Below are 22932 nucleotides of genomic sequence, written 5' to 3' on the forward strand. Positions count from 1 at the left end.
GGAACAAACCAGTGGCTGACCTGCCTGGAGGATGGTCTCTGGTCGCTCCCTGAAGCCTACTGCAAGCTGGAGTGTGACATGCCTCCCGTGGTGGCCAATGCCAAGCTCCTGGTCCTGCGGTGCCTGCAGGGGAACCACGACGTGGGCTCAGTCTGTCACTACAAGTGCAAGCCTGGATACCATGTGGCTGAGAACACCGCGGGCAAGCTCAAGAAGTAAGTCTGTGGCAGATCTGTTATCATCATTTCCTTCCTCCTCTTCTCCCAATGTGAGCAAAGAGAGGTGATGGTATGTTGGCAGTCTCGAAGAGCTGATTTGATAGGTACAAGGCAGAGCAGCTTGCTCTGGTCATGCAGATTTCTTGAGATACGAGAGGCATTCCCCTGGCTTAGGTGAAAGGAGGTGGGAACAAGATGCAAGCTGCTGTTGCATGCATGTGTACATTAAATGCCTTAACCTAAAGCATGCGAATTTTCCCGTGCACCTCAACGTACTTGTTGGTTGCTGAAAATTAAGCATGTACAGAAGTGTTTGTGGGCTCTCAGGTAGTTAGATGTAATAAGATGCTGGAAGATTCCTGGAGCTGCTGTCTTTCCTAAGAGTGATAAAAAATAGATAAAGGCACCTGGGGGTTGTAAGAATGAATGACTGCCTTTTGTCAGGGTTAACATTTTACCCCCTGCACGTCTTGGCTAAATTTAATCTCAAGCATTGGCGTTTCAATTGGAGAAGATTTTTCCCGATGCTTCGGGGAAAAATTCCTGGTGATTCACTAGCCCTGTGCTCAGCCAATATTGTGATGCTGGGGCGTAAAGCAGCATTTTGTCTGTGATGCCTCCAGCTGCAGTCCCTGTTGGGTACGGTCACTAAAGATTCCTTGGCACTGGCCGGGTCCTCCCCAGAGTCTTGATGCTAGCCCAAATCAGGTAATTATGTGCTAATTTTTTAATGCCCCCTTCCAGTTTTAATTGGATGCAGACTTCATCTCTACTTTGCTCTGGGGTAGGGTTGTTGTGCACTGGGAAGCAGTTGCCAAATTTCTTGCCTTGTAATGAAGGAAGTGGTTTCTGTAAACAGCTTTTTGCAGTGTTAGGAGCATTTCTTGGGCCAAGGGGAGCTAAGCAAATTATGATTATGGCTACAATCACATGGACTGCTTTGCAAACTGTGGAGCAGCTTGCGTGCCTGTGGCATTTCAGGCACAGGACGTGCAATCAGATCAATGCAGCTTGCAAAGTTAGACCATCTCAGTCATGCTGCAGCAACTGCTGGTGAGAAGGTTGCCCTCTGGGAGTTCCTGAGGCTCCTCTGATGTGTGTGTAACTTCTCTATGGGTCTGAACAGCCTGTGAGACAAGTCAAGGAAAATCATGCAAAGTGGTTTACATTTTCATAGCAATGCACATTGACATAGCATTGTCACATCTGCTATTATCATTACTACTAATTCGTCTAACATGTTTGATGGTAGAGTACAATCCTATTATGGTAAGCAAAAAAAACACAACACATTAACAGAAGCAGAAACTTCATTGTTTCCTTATCATGCAGATTAACTGCTATGTGAGTCACCTGATTCAAAGCAAAAGCCTTTCCTTGGAAGAGTAAATGCTGGTGTACCATCTCATCTGGAGCTCTGTATATATACTCAGCATGAGCACAAACCCCTTGGCATGTGTAGTGAGTAGCAGCTACTAGCCATAAGCAGGCTAGTCAATTGCTGGATTGCTGGAAATCCTTCTGGTGTTTCAGCCCTGGCAGGCAGAGGATGGGAGCTGCCAGAGTGAGAGGTTGCTTTCTTTGTTCAGGCCAGTTTCAGAGAAAGCAAGTTGTTGGAGAAGGTGATAGAGAGCTCTGGAAGGGGCCAGGACTAGTGGGATGCAGGATGCTGATGTGCTGGTGAGGGAGCAGGGTCTCAGCTGATGACTTGGACATCAAGTTTTGGGGTCTTCTGAAGTCTTTCTGGGTTCTTTCTGGGTTCAGCAAACTGAGTTCTTGATCTATTGTCTCCCTGTTGTCCATCAACCCAACAAGCAACAGCCTTGCTAAAAGATTTAGTGTCATACAGGTGTTGATGGGCATAAGAAAGCAAGACTCTGTGTACTAGATATTGGACAAAAGTCAGGCATGATCCACAGATGACACTGAAGACTCCCCATGCCAGCTAACTAGCCCAACCTTGGAAATATAGTCAGGCTCCCTTCGAATTATTCTTCTAGCTCTAGCGATTGTGCCTTTTTAGAGGGGAACGATGGAAGGGGTGTTACCCCCAGCTGGCCTCGCCAACCACTATGGGGCTCAGACTGTTCTCGAGGGAAGGTGTAGAGGCATCTTTGGGTGTCTGTGGGTTCCCAAGGGATCAGCCCACTCTGCTACTATGTGAAAGACATGCTCATCTTTTCGCAGTGCTGTTATAAGAAGCTTGGTCATTTCCTTCAAGGGCTGCTTGTAGGCACCTTCCTTCAGGGATGGCTCTGGATCCCCCATGGACAGGGACAGTTAAGCTGTAATGTGAGTGAGCAGGAACCCAACCCAGCCAGGGTTCAGCATCACCTCCTGACTAGCTGCTTTTTTGATCTGCCTTCTGCAGTGCATTCCTCTCTCATGCACCTCATAAAACACCATGGCTGCTACAGCTGGACTGGGGACCCAACCCCTGGGGCTTTGCTCCTCATGTGGTAGGGCTACAGTGCCCACCTTATGCAGGCCTGAGCTGTGGCTGGGATCCAGCTGTCTATCCAAGATGAGATGCTCTTGGACAGAGATGCTCATATGATTCCCTCACTTCTGTTTCCTTAGTTGAATTTTGCTGCAGAGGCAGTAAGGTTACTTAGAAGGCTCCCACAATCTTAGTTGAAATTCATTTCCCATAGCATAAGTGGAAGAGAAAGGGGATAAAGAAATCTGTTGTCTCAGAGAAGATGCTTTTATCTATTAACCTGAGTGAGGAAAGGTCCTTCAGAAATCACTACTTGTCAACAAGAGATCCTCGAGGAAGTGTTGATTGTGTAATCAAGATCCTGACAGAGATTTGCTGCCTTTCTGCTGGCAGGATCATCTGACTGACAATGCTGACATGAAGGGTAAATCTTCTTTGACTCTTCCTAAAGGAAATCTGTTTTCAGCCTGAAGAGCCCACATAACAGCCTGGTTTTCAGCTGCCAAGCTATTTCACATCTAACCCCAAAATAACAGTAACAGGGGGAACTTAACACATGCATTCGTGCTTTGTGATGGGAGGTCTCTAGTTTTGGGCAGCATCTGTCCAATGGCAGCACCAACCCACCCACCTGGATCGCGTAGAGCAATGAACTGCCAAGGAGCAATGTTTGGTATCATCCAGGGCTGCAGCATTGAAAAGACCTGGCCTGAAAGTCAGAGGTCAGATACTTTGGGGAAAATGGGCATCACCCCCATCAGTGGTCCCTGCTGTTGCTTCCACTACAAAGTGCCATCTGAAGCAGCTCTCCAACAGGAATATCCAGGACATCCTTTAGAAGAGCACTCGAATGCTGGGGGGATGCTGTCAGTCTGGGGACCAAAAAGGTCAGACCCTGCAGAACAGTTGTTTCGCTTGCCCAATGCAGGATGATTCCTTGGAGAGAAGAGGGTTTTTTTGGATCTCCAAAGCTACTTTTGTGAGGGGTTGAGCCCCTTCTGCTAGCTTGAGGGAATGAAGCAAAGAAGAACCGGGCACCCGGGTCTTTTCAGGCAGCTTTGAAATTCTCAGCCTGCATTTTGACCAGAGATCAAGGGAGCCACAAGACAGCCTAGCTCCCTGATGAGCTTCCATGGAGATGTTGGCTCCTCTGCCTGTTCAAAGACTATGGAGACCATGAAAGAGGGAGAGGAGGCGGGATAATGTGGAAGAGAAAATGGACTGGAAGGAGTTAGCAGACTTGGGGCTGGAAACATATCAGAAAGATTGCAGCAGGCAAAGCAGGGCAGCCTAACCCAGCAGCACTGGAGTTTAGCGGGGCACTGGGCCACTGTACATTTGTGGTGGGTGCAAAGGCATGGGGCACTCTCTGCTTCTGCCCACATCTGGCCCCTTCCAGATAAAAAGCGCAGCTGAGGGAGCCAAGCATCCAGGTAAAGAAAACACAGGCTGTCAACAGGAATCCTGTGTCACTTCCACCTCCAAGGTCTCTGATGAAGATTTACAGCCCAGGTTGCCCAGGCTGTTTGGAGCACAGCAGCAGAGGTCCTGCAAAGCTGATGTTGCTCTCTTTCAATTTACCAGCAAATCTCCCTGCTGCCCTCCTATTCTTTTTGAAGCCGTCAGTCTCCTGCCATGGGAGATGAGGCTTTAGGCTCATTTATCACCATTTCTGTACAGCAGGCCCAGTTTCCCCCAAGCTGGCTGCCCCAGTACGCGGCTGGATCCCAGCCAGGCTCCTGCATGCTCAGCTCCCAGAGCCGGGCGAGCACTCATGCCTTCATGTCAGATGCAGCCCTCACTGCCCTCAGATGTTTCCCCTGCCTCCTCTACCCATTAGGCATCTGCTTGCCCAGTTGGAGGGGGAAGCTTTGACTCTGATTTTCCTGGCTTCCTTGTTAATCCTCAAGAAATGCCGCTAACCCAGATCAGAAGAAGTTGGGGGGTCTGGAAATTTCAAGCTGCTATGAGGTTGTGGGGTTTTTTTTGTGTTGTGTTTTTTTTTTTTTTTTTTAAAAGCCTCTCCCTTCCCTTCCTTTCTCCGTGCCTTAACATAAACTGCTCACTTCATATGTGCGGCAGTGGTCCACATGCCACCTTCTACCCTGGGGTCAGCCCAGGCTAGCCCTGTTTGAAGTTCCTCAGCACGGGTGCTGGCGGTGGGGTGAGCCTCCAGAGCAAGGTGGTTTCTCTCCCCAGGTCTAAGGAGGGTGCAGGTCTGGGAAGAGGTGGGAGAGGCTGTGCATGGTGCATGGTGCCGACCCCCGCTAGGGTCACTCCAGCACCACATCAAGATGAGGAGCTCTAGGAAGACGATGGGGCTCTAAACCACAGCGTGCACCTGTGCAAACTGCAGCTCCCATGGCGTGTCCTCCCCATGCTCAGCCCCTCTCCCCAGGTCTTCCTGTGGCTCCTGGACAAAGGGCATCTGCCATGGTTTGGAGGAGCAACAGGGAGGTGCAGTGGCTGCATCAGTTATAACTGATGGGGAAGTTAGAAGTAGTGTGTGGCTGGGATGCTCCTGGTTTGTAAAGGAGTTTGCTCAGTGCCTGAGGCATTGCTGTTGCAGTGAGGCTTTGCATTACCAGTTTGCTTCTATCGCTGTAATGCCATCAGCTTAACCCCCAGAGATTTACCCCTTGCAAGTCGTACAGCTGGATCGCACCCTGCGTGCCAGGCAATTCAAGAAGGGGAAAATGCTGCTTGAGGACCTGGACATCCAACATGGATCAGTACCTCCCGGCATGCACCTTCGTTCACCTTTAAAGTGGGCAAAGCATTCAAACAGACATGGGAGGAGGCAAGGTCTGATGGGGACATCTTCAAAAGGCAGTGACTGTCATCCCTGTAGAAAGGGTGAGCAGCCAAGAAAGTTAAATTAGGGGTAGGCTGAAACCACAGATGCCCACAATGAGATCCAGAGTTGCTGTTCTTCATCACCCTTCCAAAATAGTACATAGTTTCAGGTCCCTTCAGTCAATTCAAGGCTACTGCTCTCGGGGTGACTTTGCAGCACCACTTGCTGCTCAGGTGCTCACACTGCAGCCACCCATGCTCCCGGCGTGGACTGGTGGGAAGATTTGTGCAGAGCTCTGTGCCAGGGGACCTGCCATGTCCCATCCCCTCCCCTACCTGCCTCCACGTTACCTGCTGGAGCCTGAATTCACCACAGCAGGAACACACTGTCGCCCTTATACAGCCTTTAGGAAAAACAGATCCCTGATTTCTGAAGGGAGAATGGGAATCTCTAAGAGCTGCAAATATTTAAAAAGAGGAAAATGTTTCAAAAAGCTCTCAAATTTCCTGTCCAGGAGTTCCCAGCAGAAATGTGATGGGGATGGCCACCAACTCCTGCCCCAGGTCTGGCAGTGGGGTGCAGATGGGGTCCCCTGGCTGCCCTGGGCTGCATGACCCTGCACTGTGTGTTGGGGCCACCCCGCTGGCCCCACGCAATGTCTGCTGCCACTCAGAACAAAGGGCAATTTAGTGCCTCCCCCCAGGGGTTTCTCTAACCCAGTTAACCACCCCTCTGTGTACCTGTGGGATGCTGTAAACTCCATAATGCAGCACCTGGAGCCCTGCCTGCTGGCACTGGTGGTGGGAGAGGGCAGGGGCAAGCAGCTGGAGCAGGGTGTCTAGTAAAGAAGGATGGGGGTGAGGGAAAAGTCTTATTAAGGACGGAGCAATTGGCACTAGCTCAGGTAAAGCCCATCAAGGCTGTCAAAACCTGTGTGTCAAAGTCTAGGGTCACAGTGACATGTCCTCTTCTGGGAGAGCAGTCCCCAGCCAGCCTGATGCCTCATGGGGTTTTGATGCATCTATGTAAAAGATGTGGTGTCTCTATCGCTGCCAAGGACAGGAGACTGAAAAGTGGGTGGGCTCTGCTCCTGGACTTTTTCTTCCTTTCTTTTTCATCATTTTTTTGGCAAGTGGTTTGCACCTGGGCTGTTTTAGCAGCACAGGATGGTATTGGTCTGCTGCAGTATGACAGCCCCTCAGCAAGAGTGGGATTGACAGACCTGGCTGGAGTACAAAGAAGAGCCTCAGGAGTAGCTGGGTGCAGGCCAGCAGGATTTACTGGTGGAGGCTCACTCCATCCAGCAAAGTATGTAGCTACTGGCGATGGGACAAAGCAGCCCAGGACCCCGCAGGAGTTGCGGGGTAGAGAAGAACGGTTTAGTAGCACCACAGGAGGGGGAGACCAATGGGGTGATGAGCGCAAGGAAAAAGCATCTAGCGCTCCTAAATCAGTGCGATCACCCCAGCAATGGGAAGAAAAGTTCCTGGTTGAGTGCGGGCTGTCCCTTCAGGAGGACCTGCCCGTGATGAGGAGTGGGATGGCATAGGAAAGCCCCACGCAGGGAGCTCGGTTGTGTTCCAGGAGAGATGCCTCTAGGCTGTTCCGGTCTTTGTGGGATGCATGGTACAGCCAAGGTGGGGTTTGTTTGGGGCACTGCAGCCCAGTCTATCATCTATGTTTCCCCAGGAAGTTCCTGAAGGTCCAGTGCCTGGAGAGCGGGCAGTGGGAAGAGGGGCACTGTGTCCCTGTGGTGTGTGAGCCACCCCCTCCTGTCTTCGAGGGCATGTACAACTGCACCCAGGGCTTTGAGCTGGACAGCCAGTGCATCCTCAACTGCGAGCCACAGGGACAACAGGTGAGTGACGTGGGGGGGAGGCAGAGATTGGCCAAGCGTTGTGCTTCAGAGCACCTGAAAACAGCAGGGCTCCCTGTGCCCCACTGTGTAGAGGAGCCCCGTGGCAGCTTGGCCATCTCCAGGGCCAAATGCCCTTGTACCACTAAACAGCAGTTGCCCTGCAAACCTAAAGCTTTTCTTGCTGGATACCAGCCATGGCACAGGGTGCACCACTGCCTGGGGATGCTCTCCTGCTCCCTGGTGACCCTTCCAAAAAGCAGTGGTCCTAAGCAAGCCTGCTTGTCTTGAGTGAAAAGGGTCTGAAAGCAAAAGTAGAGGGTTTCCAGTGGGTTTGGGGAGCTGCTGTGAATGTATTCACCTGGGATGATGGGCAACCTTGCTGCAGCAGGCTTGCTAACTAAGGGGTTTGCCGGGGGATGGAGGCTGCTGCCTGCCAGGCTCTTCCACCTAGGTTTTGCATCTAACCTGCTGGAGGGGTCTTGTCAAAAGAAGTGCAGCCGATTTCCCTCTGGTGGGATCCAGCAGCAGCTGGAAAACAATTTGCTTTCTGGTCAGTAGTGCAAAGCACGCATAGGCTGGACCAGATGGCTGCAACCCAGCTGCCCCGGAGAACTTCTCTCTGGACTTCACTGGCAGGAGGGGGTTCCTTGCATTTTGCTCCCCCCAGAGCTGGGCAGTGGCCAGGCAGGGTGAGCCCTGCCTCTGCCAGTAGTAATGCTGGCTGCTCTCCCTCTGCTTTGCAGGTTCCCATCGTCTGCACCAAGGAGGGCTTATGGACAGAGGAGTTCAAACTGTGTGAGAACTTACAGGGCACCTGCCCGCCGCCCCCGGAGCTGAATTTCGTGGAGTACAAGTGCGAGCAGGGGCATGGTATAGGTGAGGGCAGACGAAAGCCCAACAGAAAACTGAATCTTATGTTGACTCAGCCCTCCCAGAGAGCTAAAGGTCATGATGACTCTTCTTCTTGTACCAATCCCCACTAAATCTATGAAAAAAAACAACCCTGTTTTTTCTTCCATCCTCTTTCTAAACACAGAGCCAGGGGTGGCTTTAGCCTTGTGCATGCCCTGGTTGTACTCATGGGCAAGACTCAAAGCTAAAGCTGGCTCCAGTGTAAGCATCTCTCTCTTCAGAAGGAGCAGGGACTCGTCTCTAGGGCAAACCCAGCCCTTTGCAGTAATTTTCCTAATCTCTAATCCTCCATCCATGCAAGGTCTGTCTACTTGTTACTGCTTCTGATGTTTGCAGGGTTAACGTGGCAAATCCTAGATTAAAAACCGCAGTGACAATCATGTGTAACAGGGCACTTTCACCAGATGAGGGACCACATCATCCATTTCTTTCGCCAGGACTTGGTCACTTTGTGCTTTCAGGAAAAGCTGCAATGCTCAGTGACAGTTGTTGCATCTTATCTGGCATCCTGCTGGACAGGACGTGCTTGAGCAAAGCCCGTATCACGCTGAAGCAAACATACCAGTCATCTGGGTCTGATCAAAACAGGCTGAGGCGAGTCTAAGGGCAGGGCCTGCTAAGATTAAGGTTTGGACAGACCTGATGTGTGGCTGGGGTTAGGGCTGGGATCCACCTGGTTTTCCAAGATGGTTTTTGCAGCTTTTTTTTCTTCCTATGTCATAGGAAGGCAGTGGGAATTTAGCGTGGTAGAAAAACTGTGAAAGATGCTTACTAACATGTCAACAAACATCCCATAGCATCTAGGCCAGACTTATTTTCATGCTGGATCCCATGTCCTGCCATCAGGGCTTGAATCTGTCTCTTAGGGCATGTTCGATTTTCTTCTTATCTGGGAGAAGGGAATTGGCCACAACTCTTGTAGGCTGTTGCATAATTCAGGATTTGGGGAAGGAATTGTCATCCCAGTTTGGGACGAAAAGGGTCTTCCCTATATCCACCTCTACCCTCAGTGAGGAGCCTACACATTTGGGTCTGGTGCCCTCTTCTAAAACATCATTGCCTGGTTCCTGATGAAGTCTTCAAGGCTCTCTCTCCTCCTGCAGGTGCTGTGTGTATACCTTCCTGTATCATACCTCCCAGTGACCCCGTCATACTGCCCGAAAACGTAACTGCTGAGACTATGGATCACCATCTGCAGCCCACCAGAGTCCAGGTAAACAGGGAGGTGGATTCTTCTAGCAGGGGGTTTGCTGGCAGCATAGAGAGGAGCCCCCCTCCTCTATCTGGTGTTTTTTAACCAAAATCCCTTTGCCTTGGGTGAAGAAGGGTAAGACTTGGAAAGACAAGCAGCATAAGTGAGCTCGGGGCTGGCTGGTCCTCTCCAAGGAGCTGCCCAGACCACATGCTCTGGAGGTACCTGCTGCCCCCCATAACAAGGTTGCAGTGCCGAGGTGGTCCTCCCTCCTACCACTTCTTCCTCCTCTTCCCTCCCCTGCAGACGCTACTGCACAGCCTGCCGCTCTCCTGTACCAAAGTTCACCATAAGTTATCAGCTCCCAAGCCAGCTTTCAAGGACTTGCAGGATACCACAACGAATGAAGCTAAATGCAGGAATCCCGCTGATTTTTCAGGATGTGCCGCGTGCCTAAACCTGTTAAGCTGCTGTTATTGTCAGCCAGTGTGCTGGGAGAGCAAAAGCTGCCCCTGGCACGGCATGAGCCTGGGTCCCTGGTTACCTGGTTGCAGAGATGCAACCGCAGGCAGGCATCTCCCTGCCAGGGAGGAGGCAGGGCACTGTCAGCTGAAAGGTGTCTCCGGCTGCCATGACCCACTGGCCGGCCGGTTGCCTCTGCTGCTGGAACGGGGGAGTTTTTCCCTCTCCATCTCTTACTCATTTTGTAGGCAAAACAGCTCAAATAGTTTGGAACCTCACGGCACAACTTTCCCAAAAAGCAGCTCTGCCGGGGTAATATTTCTTAAAATAAAAATGAGATACATAAGGAAGGAGGTGGAACAAAGAAAAGCAAACAATCTTCCTAGGAGCCAGCACTTCCATCCAAATGCTTTTTCCTCCTCCTGGGAACCCGCAGGAGGCCCAGCGTCATGCCTGTGGATACTACTGTATGTCGCCTTGAATCAGACCCACGACGGATCGCTGCCGGGGGCTGAGGATGCCCGGGGCGTGTGGGATGGTTAAGCACGAGCCTTGGAAGGAGTCCTCGCCTTTGAGGGATCTGATGGTTTGGCCCGTCGAGTCAGTGGCATTCAGCTTCCCTTTCACTGCCGCTACGGGCTCTCATGCAAGGGGAGGCATTTTGCAGAGAGGAGGAGGAGAAGGGAGGGGAGGCGTTATTTTAAGAAGCGGCGCTCCCCCTTGCCAGGAACTCTCTCCCTGGACCGTCTTGTTTTCCTCTCTGCCCTGGCTCCTGCCTCTGCTCCCCTCTTTGCTCCTCCAAGCCTCCAACAGCTTGCCATTCCTGGGAGCTGTCGTGTTCCCAAGGTGATGGAGAGGATGGGGCGAACCACACAGGCAGCTGCAGAAGCCACTTGGAGAGGCCATGGTCCTGTTTTGCTTTCAGCTCTGATTCATTGCATCCCACAGCTGAGCAGGTTTGTCCCTCTGCCCTTATTTCCCAGCCTGGAATACGAGTATACCACTATGAATATGCTAAAATGCCATTCAAGTTGCACAACAACCACATATGAAACACACCAGTAGGGTTAGGATGCAAACATCCTCCGGGCTGAGCAGGAATTGGCTAGCTCAGCCACCCTCCCCAGCCTCTGCCCCATCTGATGGTGGCTCCCTCCACATCTGCCTTCCATGCACTGGCTGAGGATGGCCAGGACCTCATCCTGCCCCAGCCCCATCACAGTCTTGACCAAACATGCAGCAGAAGGACCTGCAGCAGGTCTGCATGGGCAGAGCTGCCCCATCCCCAGCTGCTGTGCCACCCGGGAATGCTGGGGCCGGTCTGCCCGCTACTGCTCATTTCAAATGGGAGGCTAGGAGAAAATGTATGTGCCCCTCTGTGCAACTCCCACGCTGTGAAGGGCATCCTAGGACACTTTCACAGGCCAGCCGTCATTTTATGGGGCCTCAGATTTCAAAGTCTGCCTGAGCTTTACAAGGAGGAAATTACATGTGTGGTGGAGCTTTTCTTCCCCTTGTGTAATCATGAGTGCTCCCCACAAACCCCTGCTGAATGAGCGGGACAATGCGTTCCAGCACAATGAAACCGAGCCCTTCACATCTTGCTCCTGTGTCCAGTTGGCTGCAACAGCTGAGTTTGTGCCTCATAAATATCAGTGATAACGTCAGCCCTGTGAGTGAACGTGAGTCTGATGTATCTGCTTCAGGCCAGGTCCGAGGATGTGAGTCCTCCTGGGACCCGGTTCTCGGAGCCTGAGCAGGGGTGAATGAACAAATTGATGCAGGCACCAAGTGATGACTGGCTGAGCCCCCCATCCTATATAAGTGAGAAGCTGGTGAATCCAGTATCACGCAGAGAGGTGATGGCAGACTCAGCCTGTCGTGGCCCTGGGTGGCTTCCTCCCAGCAGCAGCTTGTGGCCAATTCAGCCCCCATGAGGTGGCACTGCCAGCCAAACCCCCTTCTCTGGTGGTCCCTGCCATCTCCCTTTTGTCCTCTCAGTTGTGTATCTATGTACACCTATGTAGACACGTGTGTGTGTGTGTCTGTCTAGCCTCTGCCTTGAACAGTGTACCCTGGTTTGTTGGTGAACCAGGTGCAGCTGCCTTGAGTTTGATGGGTTTCAAAGGGTTTCTTGCTGGGCAGAGGTGTAGGGAGGGTCCTGGGGGTGCTACTGCTGTTCCACACCACAATAAGCAATGCTCTACCTCCAGAGAGCATTGGTGGTTGTTGCCCTCCCTCTGTTGCCTTGCCTAACAGCTCTTTTCTCCTTCCCTCCTCAGCATATTGTGTGCACGGGCAGGCTGCGGTGGTATCCAGACCCCTCCGTCATTCACTGCATCCAGTCATGCGAGGTAAGCCACCCCTGCCCCCAGCACGAGCCACTTACTCCTTGCAGGAGAGCTCCTGGCAATGAAGACTCCCTCCAGCACAAAACCAGATGGCTTTGACTTTATGTTTGCTCTAAGCTGGGCCAGGGCTTGCTGGCTGAGTAGAGAGACCAGAGCAAGCATCCTTGTTATGGTCTCCCGCAGCCAGGGCGATGCTGGGGAACAAGAGCTGAAGAATAACCCATTTCCTTCCTTGCCTGCTGCTTCTTGGCCAGCCCTGGAAGAATGTTCTAGCAAAAGGATTTCACTGGCAAGGGGTATCCCCAAAAAGCCTATGCTGACTCCAAGCCTGAATATTTCCTTAACCAGAACCGCAGTTCTAGAGTAATGTGGATCCAGAAAAGCCCTGCGTGACTCACACATCCAACCAAAACAACTAGGATTTCCAGCCTCGTACATGCAAAACAAACAGCTCCTGAAGAATCTGCAGACAAAGAATTCCTTGCAGAAATAGGTTAGCTGCTCATTTCGCTTTGAATAATGACCAGGTAGGAGAAAATCATAGGCAGCCTGGAGTCAGTTGGCAAAGGAAATTAAAAATAGGCAGTCTTTGTCAAGCACTAGTTGTTAATACGACTGAGGATAAAAGGAAAAAGGGGGGGTATTTTGGAATGTTGTATGCTGAAAATTTGGGATTTTTACCAAAAAGGAAAATGTAAATGAAGTTTGCACACCAAAAATAGCTTTGGGTTTTGCTGATTTTTTTTTTTTTTTTTTTTTATGTACTCATTTCAATGCAAATGATTGCTTTTGCTCACTGATTCTGCCTAGCTCAGCTCTTTGTCGACTGAAGTGTGGGAGAAAGGGCGATGTTGCAGGGGGCACATCCCCAGGAAGAAAACGTTATGGTCAACGGGAGGTGCAGCAGTTATTTCCCAAACTCAGTGGCTGTGTTGTGTGTCTCTACTGCAAGGCACGGGCTGCAAGTATAGGGCAGTGAGGTGCTGTGTGCTAGAGAGGTGTTTGATGGTTGAATACCAGAGCTTAGTGATGGATCCTCTGGCATTTTGGGAGCTCCAGGTCTTTCTAAACCACATCTTTCAGCTCAGCTTTGACGCAATGTATTTGAAGTGGGTGGGCTTATGTGGAAGAGCAGTCCAGATTGTTGTGGTGATCCTGTCTGTGGTTCTGCTGCTAGCAAGGGAGAACTACTCCTTGTGCTCTCTGGGAGTTGGTCCTTCCAAAAAAGAAACAGATGAGGTGTGAGGTGCTCCTTCTTCCCTTCCTGTGCAGCCCAGGTGAGAGAAAGCCAACACAGGTGTGAGGATGCTCCCTTAGGCTCAGGTACACCAGACCAACCCCATCCCTTCCTCCTCTATGGTTCCTGTACCTCACCTTGGGTCTGTGTCTTCAGCAACAGGTCCCGTAGGGGATGATGAAAAATGCCGGTTTATTTTTGTGCGTGTGTGAGATAGGGACTAACTACCTGAAGTCCCCGCATCTCACAGTAACAGTCACTGTCTTCTCGTCAGCCACCCAAACGTGCTCACAGCCAACATCACCTCTTTCTGTTCCTGGATGGTTGTCATCCCCTTTTACTCTTAGAAAGCAATCCTAGATAGCAGTCTTAGCATACAGGAGGTTAAGCAAGCCAAAATCTTGCAGTGTCCTACTAGAAGATGGAGAGTCCATGCTCTTCATCACCCTTGTAGACTTTTTAATGCCTTTTCTGCTTTCAATTAATCTTTCATCAGGAATAACCAAGCAGTACATGCTCTTCCAGCTGAGGTCTCACCAAAGCCCTGCACAAAGCTTCCTTGTGCTGGAAATGTCTCTTTTGATAGGACCCAGGACTATATCTGTTATTTCTGCAGTTGCATCTGTCTGGCAGCTCAGAGATATCCTGAGGTCAGCAAGTACACCCAGATCTTTCTCTACCTCCTTTGTTTCCAACTGATGAGTTCCAAGCTAATAGCAGATGTTTTACCATCAGTACAAGAGCTTGCCCTTCAATTTCATATGAGTGAATGTCATCCTGTTTCTCTCTAGTCCTTCGGGTCATCTAACTATTTGTGAGATATCCTGATCCTCCTCTGTGGAACAATGCCTTCTTCCTCGTTAGCAATTTCGTCAGTGTAGGCCTATTTTTAAGGTCACAGTCACTCACTGTAATACTAATGAAGATTCATCCTCAGATAGTTTCTCTCACCCTTATGGTCTCCTTTTTGATACAGCTCACAGCTGCCTCCTCCCTGTTCTTCTCCTCACATATGTGTCTTTGATTATTCTTTTCATTGGGTTTTCTTCTACGATTCTGTAGGTTGTTAAGGTTGGACTGATAAGCCAAGTCTTCCTAGATAACATTTTTTCACATGTGTTTTGTAGTAGTCATTGTCTTGCCATAAAGAGTAACTCTTACCGAAAGCGTCTCATTCAAAGTATTGCTTGGGAGCTGCTGCTTGGCACTGGGAAGAAGGGAGGTGTTACCAGTCCACTCGTTTGACCACAGAAAATGCCCTGAGTATTGTTTTGACCTTATCTGTGCTGGCTTCCACCCTCATTCCTATTCCTCTCCTGCCTCCATCCAAAAGCATTGCAGTTCTTGAAGGCTGTTTCACTTGGGACACAATCTCTTGTGGGATGTGGAGACATTAGACAGCAAGAGTTGGGTAGAGGTGGAACATAACCTGTGATCCATCCTTGCTGCATGGTGCCCCACCACCACATCTCCTTTTCTTGTTCTCCCCTTCGTGCATGAGAAATGTTCTGCCCCTGCTGGGTCTGACATGGTTCAGCTTGACTTCCCATGTCCATGTGAGCCTTAGTCCCAGGTTCCACCTCATTTCTCAGTAACCCCTTACTGGAGGCACCTCCTTTTGGATCCCAGCCTTTGCTCTCCACTGTGCAGTGAAATGCTGTTCCAGTGGACTGTCCAGGTGACCTCAGGTCCGAGTCACCCCTCGGAGATGCTGTTGTCTCTCCATTGACTGCTGAGCGTGTGTTGAATGAGGAAGCTTTCTCATCTGGATGCCTCAGTGAGGGGAACAACCCTATGTAAGAGAAATCCAGGCCACCTGGCTGCTCATATTGTCTCTTCCTGGTGGAGTCACTTTGGGCCAGGGCATGGCAGCAGTAGCCAAGCCTCAACCTCCCCAGACTCAGCTGGAGCTCTGCCTCGCATTGAAAAGTTCAGGACACCACGCAATAGCATTAGACGGATTCTCACTCATCTTTATCTACTGGCGGCGGATCAGCCTGCCTGCTCATACCTCTCACTCCTCTCCCCACCTCCCTTCTCTTTCCATTAATCTGGTCATCCATCTGCCTCCCGGTCTCTCGCCTTGCCAAGTTCCCCATCCCCAGAGTGCTGAGGCACGTAGCTCAGTGAGGGAGGGAGGGATGCAAACCCCTCCAGGAGCCAGTCAGGAATACAAGTTAGTGCTGAGCGTGCTTTGCCTCTTGAGGGCCAGCGGAACATCTCATCCCCTGCCATCAGTAGAAAAACAGATGGCAGCACTGGTGGGGGGAGGGAGAGGAGGGGGCTTTGGGCTGGGTGGAAATGGGAGTGGAGGAGGAGAGAAACCCTTCCTCCACGCCGTGGTTTGGGACGAGGCGGTTGTGGTCCTGGTGCTCAGCTGCTGGGAAGGAGGTGTTTGTAGCATCTGGGGTAGGTTCTCCCAAGCCACCCCGAGGTGACCAGCTCTCAGCTATCCTTCTCCTGTGCCCAAGAACAAGTTTTATTGACTTCTGAGGAGGAGACAGCATGTACAGTGATCCAGGCTGCTCCCTTGGACTGTTCCTGCCACGGTCCAAAACAGTCCATGCATGAGTGTGTCCAACATTGGCTGCTATAGAGCATCTCCTAGTCCATGCAACTCGCCAGCTCTGCACCCCTCTATCTCCCAACGTTGTGCAACGTGCTGATCTTGCCCCCACCTCTAGCTGTGTTTCATCATTGTGTGCAGGTAGCAAAGGGTTAATTGCAAGGGATTTAAGGCAGCATACTTTGGACAGACCACCGGTAGGCAGAGCTTCATACTGGTATGGTAGGAGTTGGACAAGAGCTACTACAGCTGTGGTCTGCCTTGTAGTGTAGCAGTTCCTTCCTGATGTGACTTGGTGCCTTCTCTGGTTGAGGCTGGCTTTGCTGTGCTTTGCTCTGAGCAGCCCTGCCTGCATGCTGGGGGAACATACAGAGACTTTGGCTTGAGTTCTCTGCTTCACGCCCTGGGTGAAGATGGGCCATACCAGAAAGCTGTTGTGAGCATGAGCTGCTGGGAATTTCTCAGGTCTTCCCTGCATGAGGATGAGGTCTCACTGCCCTTGCGTGTGCTGTTGGTCATGTTATCATGATCATAAAACACTAATCCATTCCCTGTTCTGTGGTTTTCCTGAGGTATTACAATGGAAATGATGAGATAGGGATTGAAGTGTGTTTGTGGTTGCAAGTTGATCTCCAGTCTCTCGATCCAACAGGTAGTCAAGGACCCCGATCCTTGGCTCTTCCCACCAGCATGCACAAAACCCTCGCTCGGCACGCCTGTGGCTTGTGTCCAGCATTTGTCAGCCAGAATTAACCCCTCTGAAGGCATATGCAATAGGGACAGTGGGAAGTCTCATCTAAAATCGGGGTCCCGCTGTGCTTTAATGAGACAAGAGACCGGGTGCGACTTGTTCCCTGGGTAAAGCGCTGCAGCTGGGGTCCAGCTGCAGGCAGCTGCCTCAGCTCCTCACCATTGATGGGGCTGGGGCCCCTTGATTGTCCCTCCTCCCAGAGCTGGGAGCTCTGATTTTGTACCATGGCAAAGCTCAGTGCAGGACACCAGGCAGAAACGTGATGCTGGTGGCATGCTCCGCTCCGGGAAAGAGATCTTCTTCTGCTCTCCTGGGGCTTAAGGCAATGAGGACTACAGGCACCCCAACTTCTCCAAGGAGACTCTCTAGAGCAACTAAGTATCTCAGCATGGACAGAATTTAAAGTCACCCTCTTGTGATGCTCACATCTTTATCTCATTTCCTGTCCCCATGGGAGCATTTCATGACACCTTTATCTGGTCTGCACTCTTCCTCTATCTGCCGTCTGGCTTTGAAAATGTGGAGAGGATCCTACTGGATGTGACTGCTGTTCTTGTAAGCAGGCAAGAGGCACGTTGGCCTCCATATCTTGAGAGGATGCAACAGAATTGGGTAAAAGCAATCAAAATGATTAAGGGGATGCCACAGCTACCCTTCAAGGAGACCCTAAAACAGCTGGGACTTCAGTTTGGAGAGCAGAAGGCTGCTGAAGGTTTGCCAAGTCACAGAGGTGCTGGATAAGATGAATGCAGAACTGGGGAGCACTCACTGAGACTGGCAAGGGGGTTGTTTCAAACAGGTGAAGGAAAGTACTTTGGACACAGTAAGCACTGAACTCTGAAACTGGCTGCCATGTGAGGCTGCAGGGGTGAGTAGTAGCTTTAAGTTCAAAAAGGGATTAAACAAATTAGTGGACATCAGGCCCACAAACAAATACTGAAAGGACCACACAGCAAGTGTCAATAGTGGGGGAGTATAAGGAGCATGGACTGCAGGTAGTGGTCACTTCTGGATTAGACCTGGCCCCTGACCTGTGAGGGAAAAGCCCTTCATGCTGGGGTGGTGGAAGGCAAGATGGGGAGCTCTCTACATACCTGCGGGGTACATTTTCATGCTGCTTTTGGCATGAGCAGCATGGGCTGCTTAGCATGAGATATAGCCTTTCAGGGGATGAGTCCAAAGAAATTTATTCCTCTTCCAAAAATCTCAGTTGAGGCGTACTTTTCCTAAACTGTGAGAAGATCTCTGTTCCATGCACACATGGAACCTCACTTGTAGAAACCTCACTTTCTTAAGAGACAAAGCAAACAGAGGGAAACAAAATTATCACACACCAGCACGGTGCAAGGACAGGTGCAGCTCTCCTGCCTGCAGGGACAGGCTTACACAGCCCCAAAAGATGGGAGCCTTTTGGCATGGGTAGGACTATAGCATCCAGGCACTACGTCAGTGGTCGTGGAGACCCAAAGAGGTGGAAGCAGCCTCAGCTCCCCCAACCCATGGCTCTGCAGGCTGGCCTGCACTTGGGATGCCCCAACCTATGGCTACTTCTCTGCCCTCTCTAGCTCAGGTGCCATCCCTCCATCCCTGTCCACATCCCACTTTCCCCTCTCCCGGCGGTCACAGTCATACAGCTGGTGACACAGAGAGAGGGAGTGGAAAGCCACTGAAAGCACCCACTGAAATAAAAATCAATGAGTTGCTTCTGATAATAAACAAACATCCCCAAGCGTAGCCCAGCCGACTGCTCTTCCAACACGAATATTCATTCCCCTTCATCCCTTGCACATTGTTTTCCTTTCTGTTTAAGATCTGTAACAAGAACTTGGCAGAAACCAGATACAAGTGGGTCAGGAGGCCCTTGTGGTTTTCAGGGCTTGTTTTCCATAACCCGTTCTATCCTGCAACATATTTTGCACAAACGGCTTGGCAGGAGATCTAATCCATGGCAGCAGGCGAGCTGCTGAGGGCAGGATTGCAGGCCCATGCTCATGGCATAGGAAGTCCTGGCTTCTCTCGTGTGTGCAGCAGCAGCCCTGGGAATGGTCATTGCTGGGGACCCCTTTCTTTACCCTTGTCCCCATGGACTGTGCAAAGCCCTTTCCAGATTGCTGTCTGCTGAGACATGGGGTCCCTGAGGAACAAGGCACAGAGCAGGACAGGGGAGAAGAAACACAACCCCATTCAGTAGCCCAAAGTGCCACATGCTCACTTCTGCAGCAGAAGTGTGTCCAAACCAAATCCTGACCTGGGACACAGAAGCACTTTCAGACACCATGAATGCAAGGACCTGCTCTCCTAGTATGGCCATCTATAGCAGCATTCAGGCTGAAGACCAAGCAGCAATCTAACCTCTGTTTTTCATCCTCCTTCAGACTCTGATCCTGTCCAAACTCCATCCTGACTGATTCAAACAGGGCCCAGATGTTTGCAGGAAACCCATGTCCAAAGGACCCCCTTTGTCCTGAAGAACACCTAGAGCTGCATACCAAGGCTGCTGGGAGCTGCGCTGTTGCTTGCCTTGGGCATGGCAGTACAAGTGATGGCACATAGGCTGAAACTAGACAGCAGGATGCCGCTTTCCAGCCTGTCACCCCTTCCTTGAAACATTCCTTGTTTGCGGAGTACTTTCTCAAGCAACAAGCCTCTGTTTTCTTAGTGAGGCCTGGGGAGAAGGATGTTGGAGCTGGAGCAGATGTTCCTGAACACCTGAGATGTGATGAAAGCAGTCTGCATGCTGAGCTGATGACTGAGTGGTTCAGGAACACCAGCAAGCTCGGAAACAACTGGCATTTCTCCATTTTGTTTTCTAGCGTGTCTGAGATGATGGGGCAGGTCCACAATGTCTCCTAGCAAGCCATCCTGCAGGCATGTGTCTCGAGGGGACAGCCGCCATGGTTCAAAAGGAGCACAGGAACAGCTCCGGGGACACAAACTAGGAGACATTAAAATGGTGGATGAAGTGTTGGGTTTGTAGGAATTTGTTTCTCTTTTCTTCAGGCTGCTTTGTCCCAGGTGCCTCTTGCCAAATTTCTAGAGCTCTCTTCCTCTGAGCAGTGCTCGCCCTGCCTCCCTCGCTGAGATGGGCCAGGTAGTGCTCGCTTGCTGCTTAGAATGGCTCAGGGCAGCGAAGCATCCCAAAAAGGTTTTTATGCAGAAGCTAGCCCTGTTCCCTCCCTGCCCCTCTCTGTGTGCTTTTAGAGCTGATTTCTTCCTTGCGTGCCGGAGAGCCTCAGGAAGGAGAGAGGGAAAGTGAATGTGCTTGGGATGTTGAGGGGGGGGAGAAGAAAAAAAAAAAAAAAAAAAAAAGACACACTGCAACAGAGAGAGGGCCAAGAAAAATATTTAATCCAAACAATGAACATTGTCGTTTCCTCCCACAGTCTGCATTCCCAGTCAACTTCCCTGGGCAAGCAGGGGGAGCCAAGAATGGCCGGGCTCTCTGCCTCACCAGCATGAGTGTGTGAGTGTACAAGGAAAGGGATGTGTCCTGAGTACACTGTGCTATAGCATTGCTTTAACTAGCTCGTGCCATGTCTGTGGCAGAAGGGACTGACACCAGCCCCAGTTTTCTGTAGGGAAACAGTGGTTTGGAGCAATGTTGGAGGGATGCGGACAGGGATGGGAGAGGGAATTTCCAGGGACCCAAGCTGGGGTGGTGGATGCATAGAAGCTTTAAGTGAACCAGACTTTTAACAAGGCTTTGAGTACTCTTCAAGTCTTCCTGTGGACCTCCCAGAGCTTTCTAAAACATCTTGGCTAGTGGCTGAGGTGGAAAGGAAGGAAGGGAAGGAAGGAAAGGCAGCTGGCGGGGAGAAGCTGCCCTCTGCCTGTCCCTGGCCAAGGGCTGCTGCAGTCTCTTCGTGCTTTCCTTTCCCCATGCACCCCTGCCTGCTCCCTACTGCCACATGCAGTGGCTTTTGCCTGGGACACGGCTTCTCTTGCACGTCTTAGACCCCTGAAGCTGCAGTGGTCTCCAGTCCTGGGGCAGCTTAAGATACATGACCCGTGGTTCTGTGAGCCCTGGTTTGGGCTGACATCCCTCTGCCACAAAATGGGCAGGGGTTTCCGGCTGTGCTAGGTGAGGCCCTGGCTACTGCTGCTTTCTCGTTTCTGGTGCTGAGCTCATGCTGATGCCTTTGGGGGCTTGCTCTTGAAGACCCTGCAAGGTGGTGGCTCCTGGAAGACCATATGCACAGCGAGGGGATACGTTTTTCCAGCAGAAATTTATCACCCAGTCCTGTCCCTGTCTCCCTGCCATGCCATCTCCCTTCTGTCTCCTCCGACTGATCTTTTCATCGCTAATGACTCATCCATCGCAAGAGCAGAGTTAACAGTGGTGAAGCTAATGCACGACGCATGGGTCTGACAGCACGGCAGCTTTTCCAGGGCTGGTCCCTGCCTGTCTCCCCTGCTGAAATGATGGTTCCCCTGTTCCCCTGGGGCTGCTTTGAGAGTGACAGCTGAGAAGGACGAAGACACCTGCACTTCCTCAGCTGCAGGGTCACACGAGGTCATCTCAGCATGCAAAGGGTCCGAGGTCAATGCCCAAAGGGAAAGACAAAAGGATAGCAAAATCTGTGCTGACTTAGAAGCGGCATGAAAGCAAACCCCCTTCGGATGGCGTCAGCACAGTTGCAAAGCCCAGGACCTGTGCAGCCTCCCGAAGGCTAGGGGGAAATGTTTTGCTTATTAAGGCTGGACTTAATCCCCTGAAACTAGGATCTGGGCTTTCTTTAGCTATGGGCAGATTGAAATCACAAGCACTTTCCATCCCAGTGGCAGCACAGGAGGGCCTTTCAGCTCTTCGGTTACACAATTGGCCAGGTGCACACTGAGTATTTTTTTTCATTTTTTCCACCTTCCTCCAAAGCACCTGGAATGGGTCATTGCCAAAAGCAAGGTACTGGGCCTTCAGGTCTGCTCGACCAGAGCAAAACCTGCATTCCTGGAAAATAATGTTCATCAAGCACCCATAACACAGCAGCAAAATATGTACAATACTGATGGCATTTGTGATTTATTCTTCGTGCTCTGTCTTTCCCTCACTCTTTTGCACCCTTTCATGGTCTTTCACAGTGAAGCAACCTACATATATAAGGTGGATTTCAAAAAAAGTGTCTGGACCCTGCCCGCCTCCTGGATGGCACTGGGGTTTCGCCGCCGGGCAGGACACCCGCTCCCAGGAGGGAGTCAGCCAGCTTGGCCCTGGCCCCAGGGACTCTGCAGGGACGGTGGAAAAACGCTATGCACAGGTGCTGCTCCTTGCACGGCATCTCCTGGCAGCCTTAAGAGAAACAGCACTGCTGAGCCCTCTGAGGTGCTTCTGCCCAGGATGGGGTGGGATCTAACTAGTCCTCTCTCACAACCCTCCTTTGCCTGCAATGTTCTTCCCTCTTTTTTTTTTTTAACTTAATTTTTTCTCTTTTCATTCGTGCCTATTCCCAGCTTTGAGAGCATGTGTTTTTTTAGCCTATTTAAATTGCCAAGCACTTGATTCGCAGTTACTATTTTTATGCCAGCAGCACAGGCCTCTGGCCCAGCGGTGCCAGATGCTGCACCTCCACGTGCTAACACATGCCCCGCTGAAGCTCCTGTCTGAATAAACAAGGAAGACGGATGGCTCGAGTGGGGAGATTCGCTGACACAGCCCAGCTCGCTAGCTGCCTTGGTGGCATGCTGCCTAGCCGAGCAGCTCCCTATCACTTAATGCGGCACGGAATGGTTGCAGCAATTACCTTATTCATTTTTTCCCAGTTTATCTGAGCCAATTGAACTGGCCCTTTTTGCCCCCATGCTGGAGAATGCATATTCTGGTGAATGAAACCGAGCTCGCCATTTTGCTGGATCACACCCATTGCCTTCACATGGCACGGTTGGCCATTGGTCTGGGTTTTTTTTCCTGCCAGCATCTTAAAACATCATTGGGTGTTTCTACAAGTCACCAACATGGACAAACCTCCCTTCTCCCACCATTGGCATTCCTTTCTGTAGAGCCACATGGCTCAAGCACAGGCTGAACAGAGTCTGTATGGGTTTTCCTCTCCCACATCAACTGCTCTTAATACATTGCGTTGCCTGTGTCCTTCCTTGCCGTGACTCTTGCAAGACCAAAATGAGACCAATGCAAGTATGAGGGCGCCTGTGC

At 51.0% G+C, this 22932-nt stretch overlaps 1 protein-coding gene across 1 annotated transcript in view; it reads left to right on the plus strand.

Moving 5' to 3' along the window:
* Positions 1-22932, plus strand: part of PAPPA2 (pappalysin 2) — a 93235-nt gene that overhangs the window by 65100 nt on the left and 5203 nt on the right. Inside the window, exons 16-20 of the mRNA XM_076339645.1 lie at positions 2-215; positions 7145-7313; positions 8057-8189; positions 9329-9438; positions 12162-12233. Of these exons, the coding sequence (XP_076195760.1) occupies positions 2-215; positions 7145-7313; positions 8057-8189; positions 9329-9438; positions 12162-12233 (698 nt within the window). The remainder of the gene's footprint in view (position 1; positions 216-7144; positions 7314-8056; positions 8190-9328; positions 9439-12161; positions 12234-22932) is intronic.

This window comes from Aptenodytes patagonicus, chromosome 5 (assembly GCF_965638725.1).
Source record: "Aptenodytes patagonicus chromosome 5, bAptPat1.pri.cur, whole genome shotgun sequence".
Taxonomy (NCBI): Eukaryota; Metazoa; Chordata; class Aves; order Sphenisciformes; family Spheniscidae; genus Aptenodytes; species Aptenodytes patagonicus.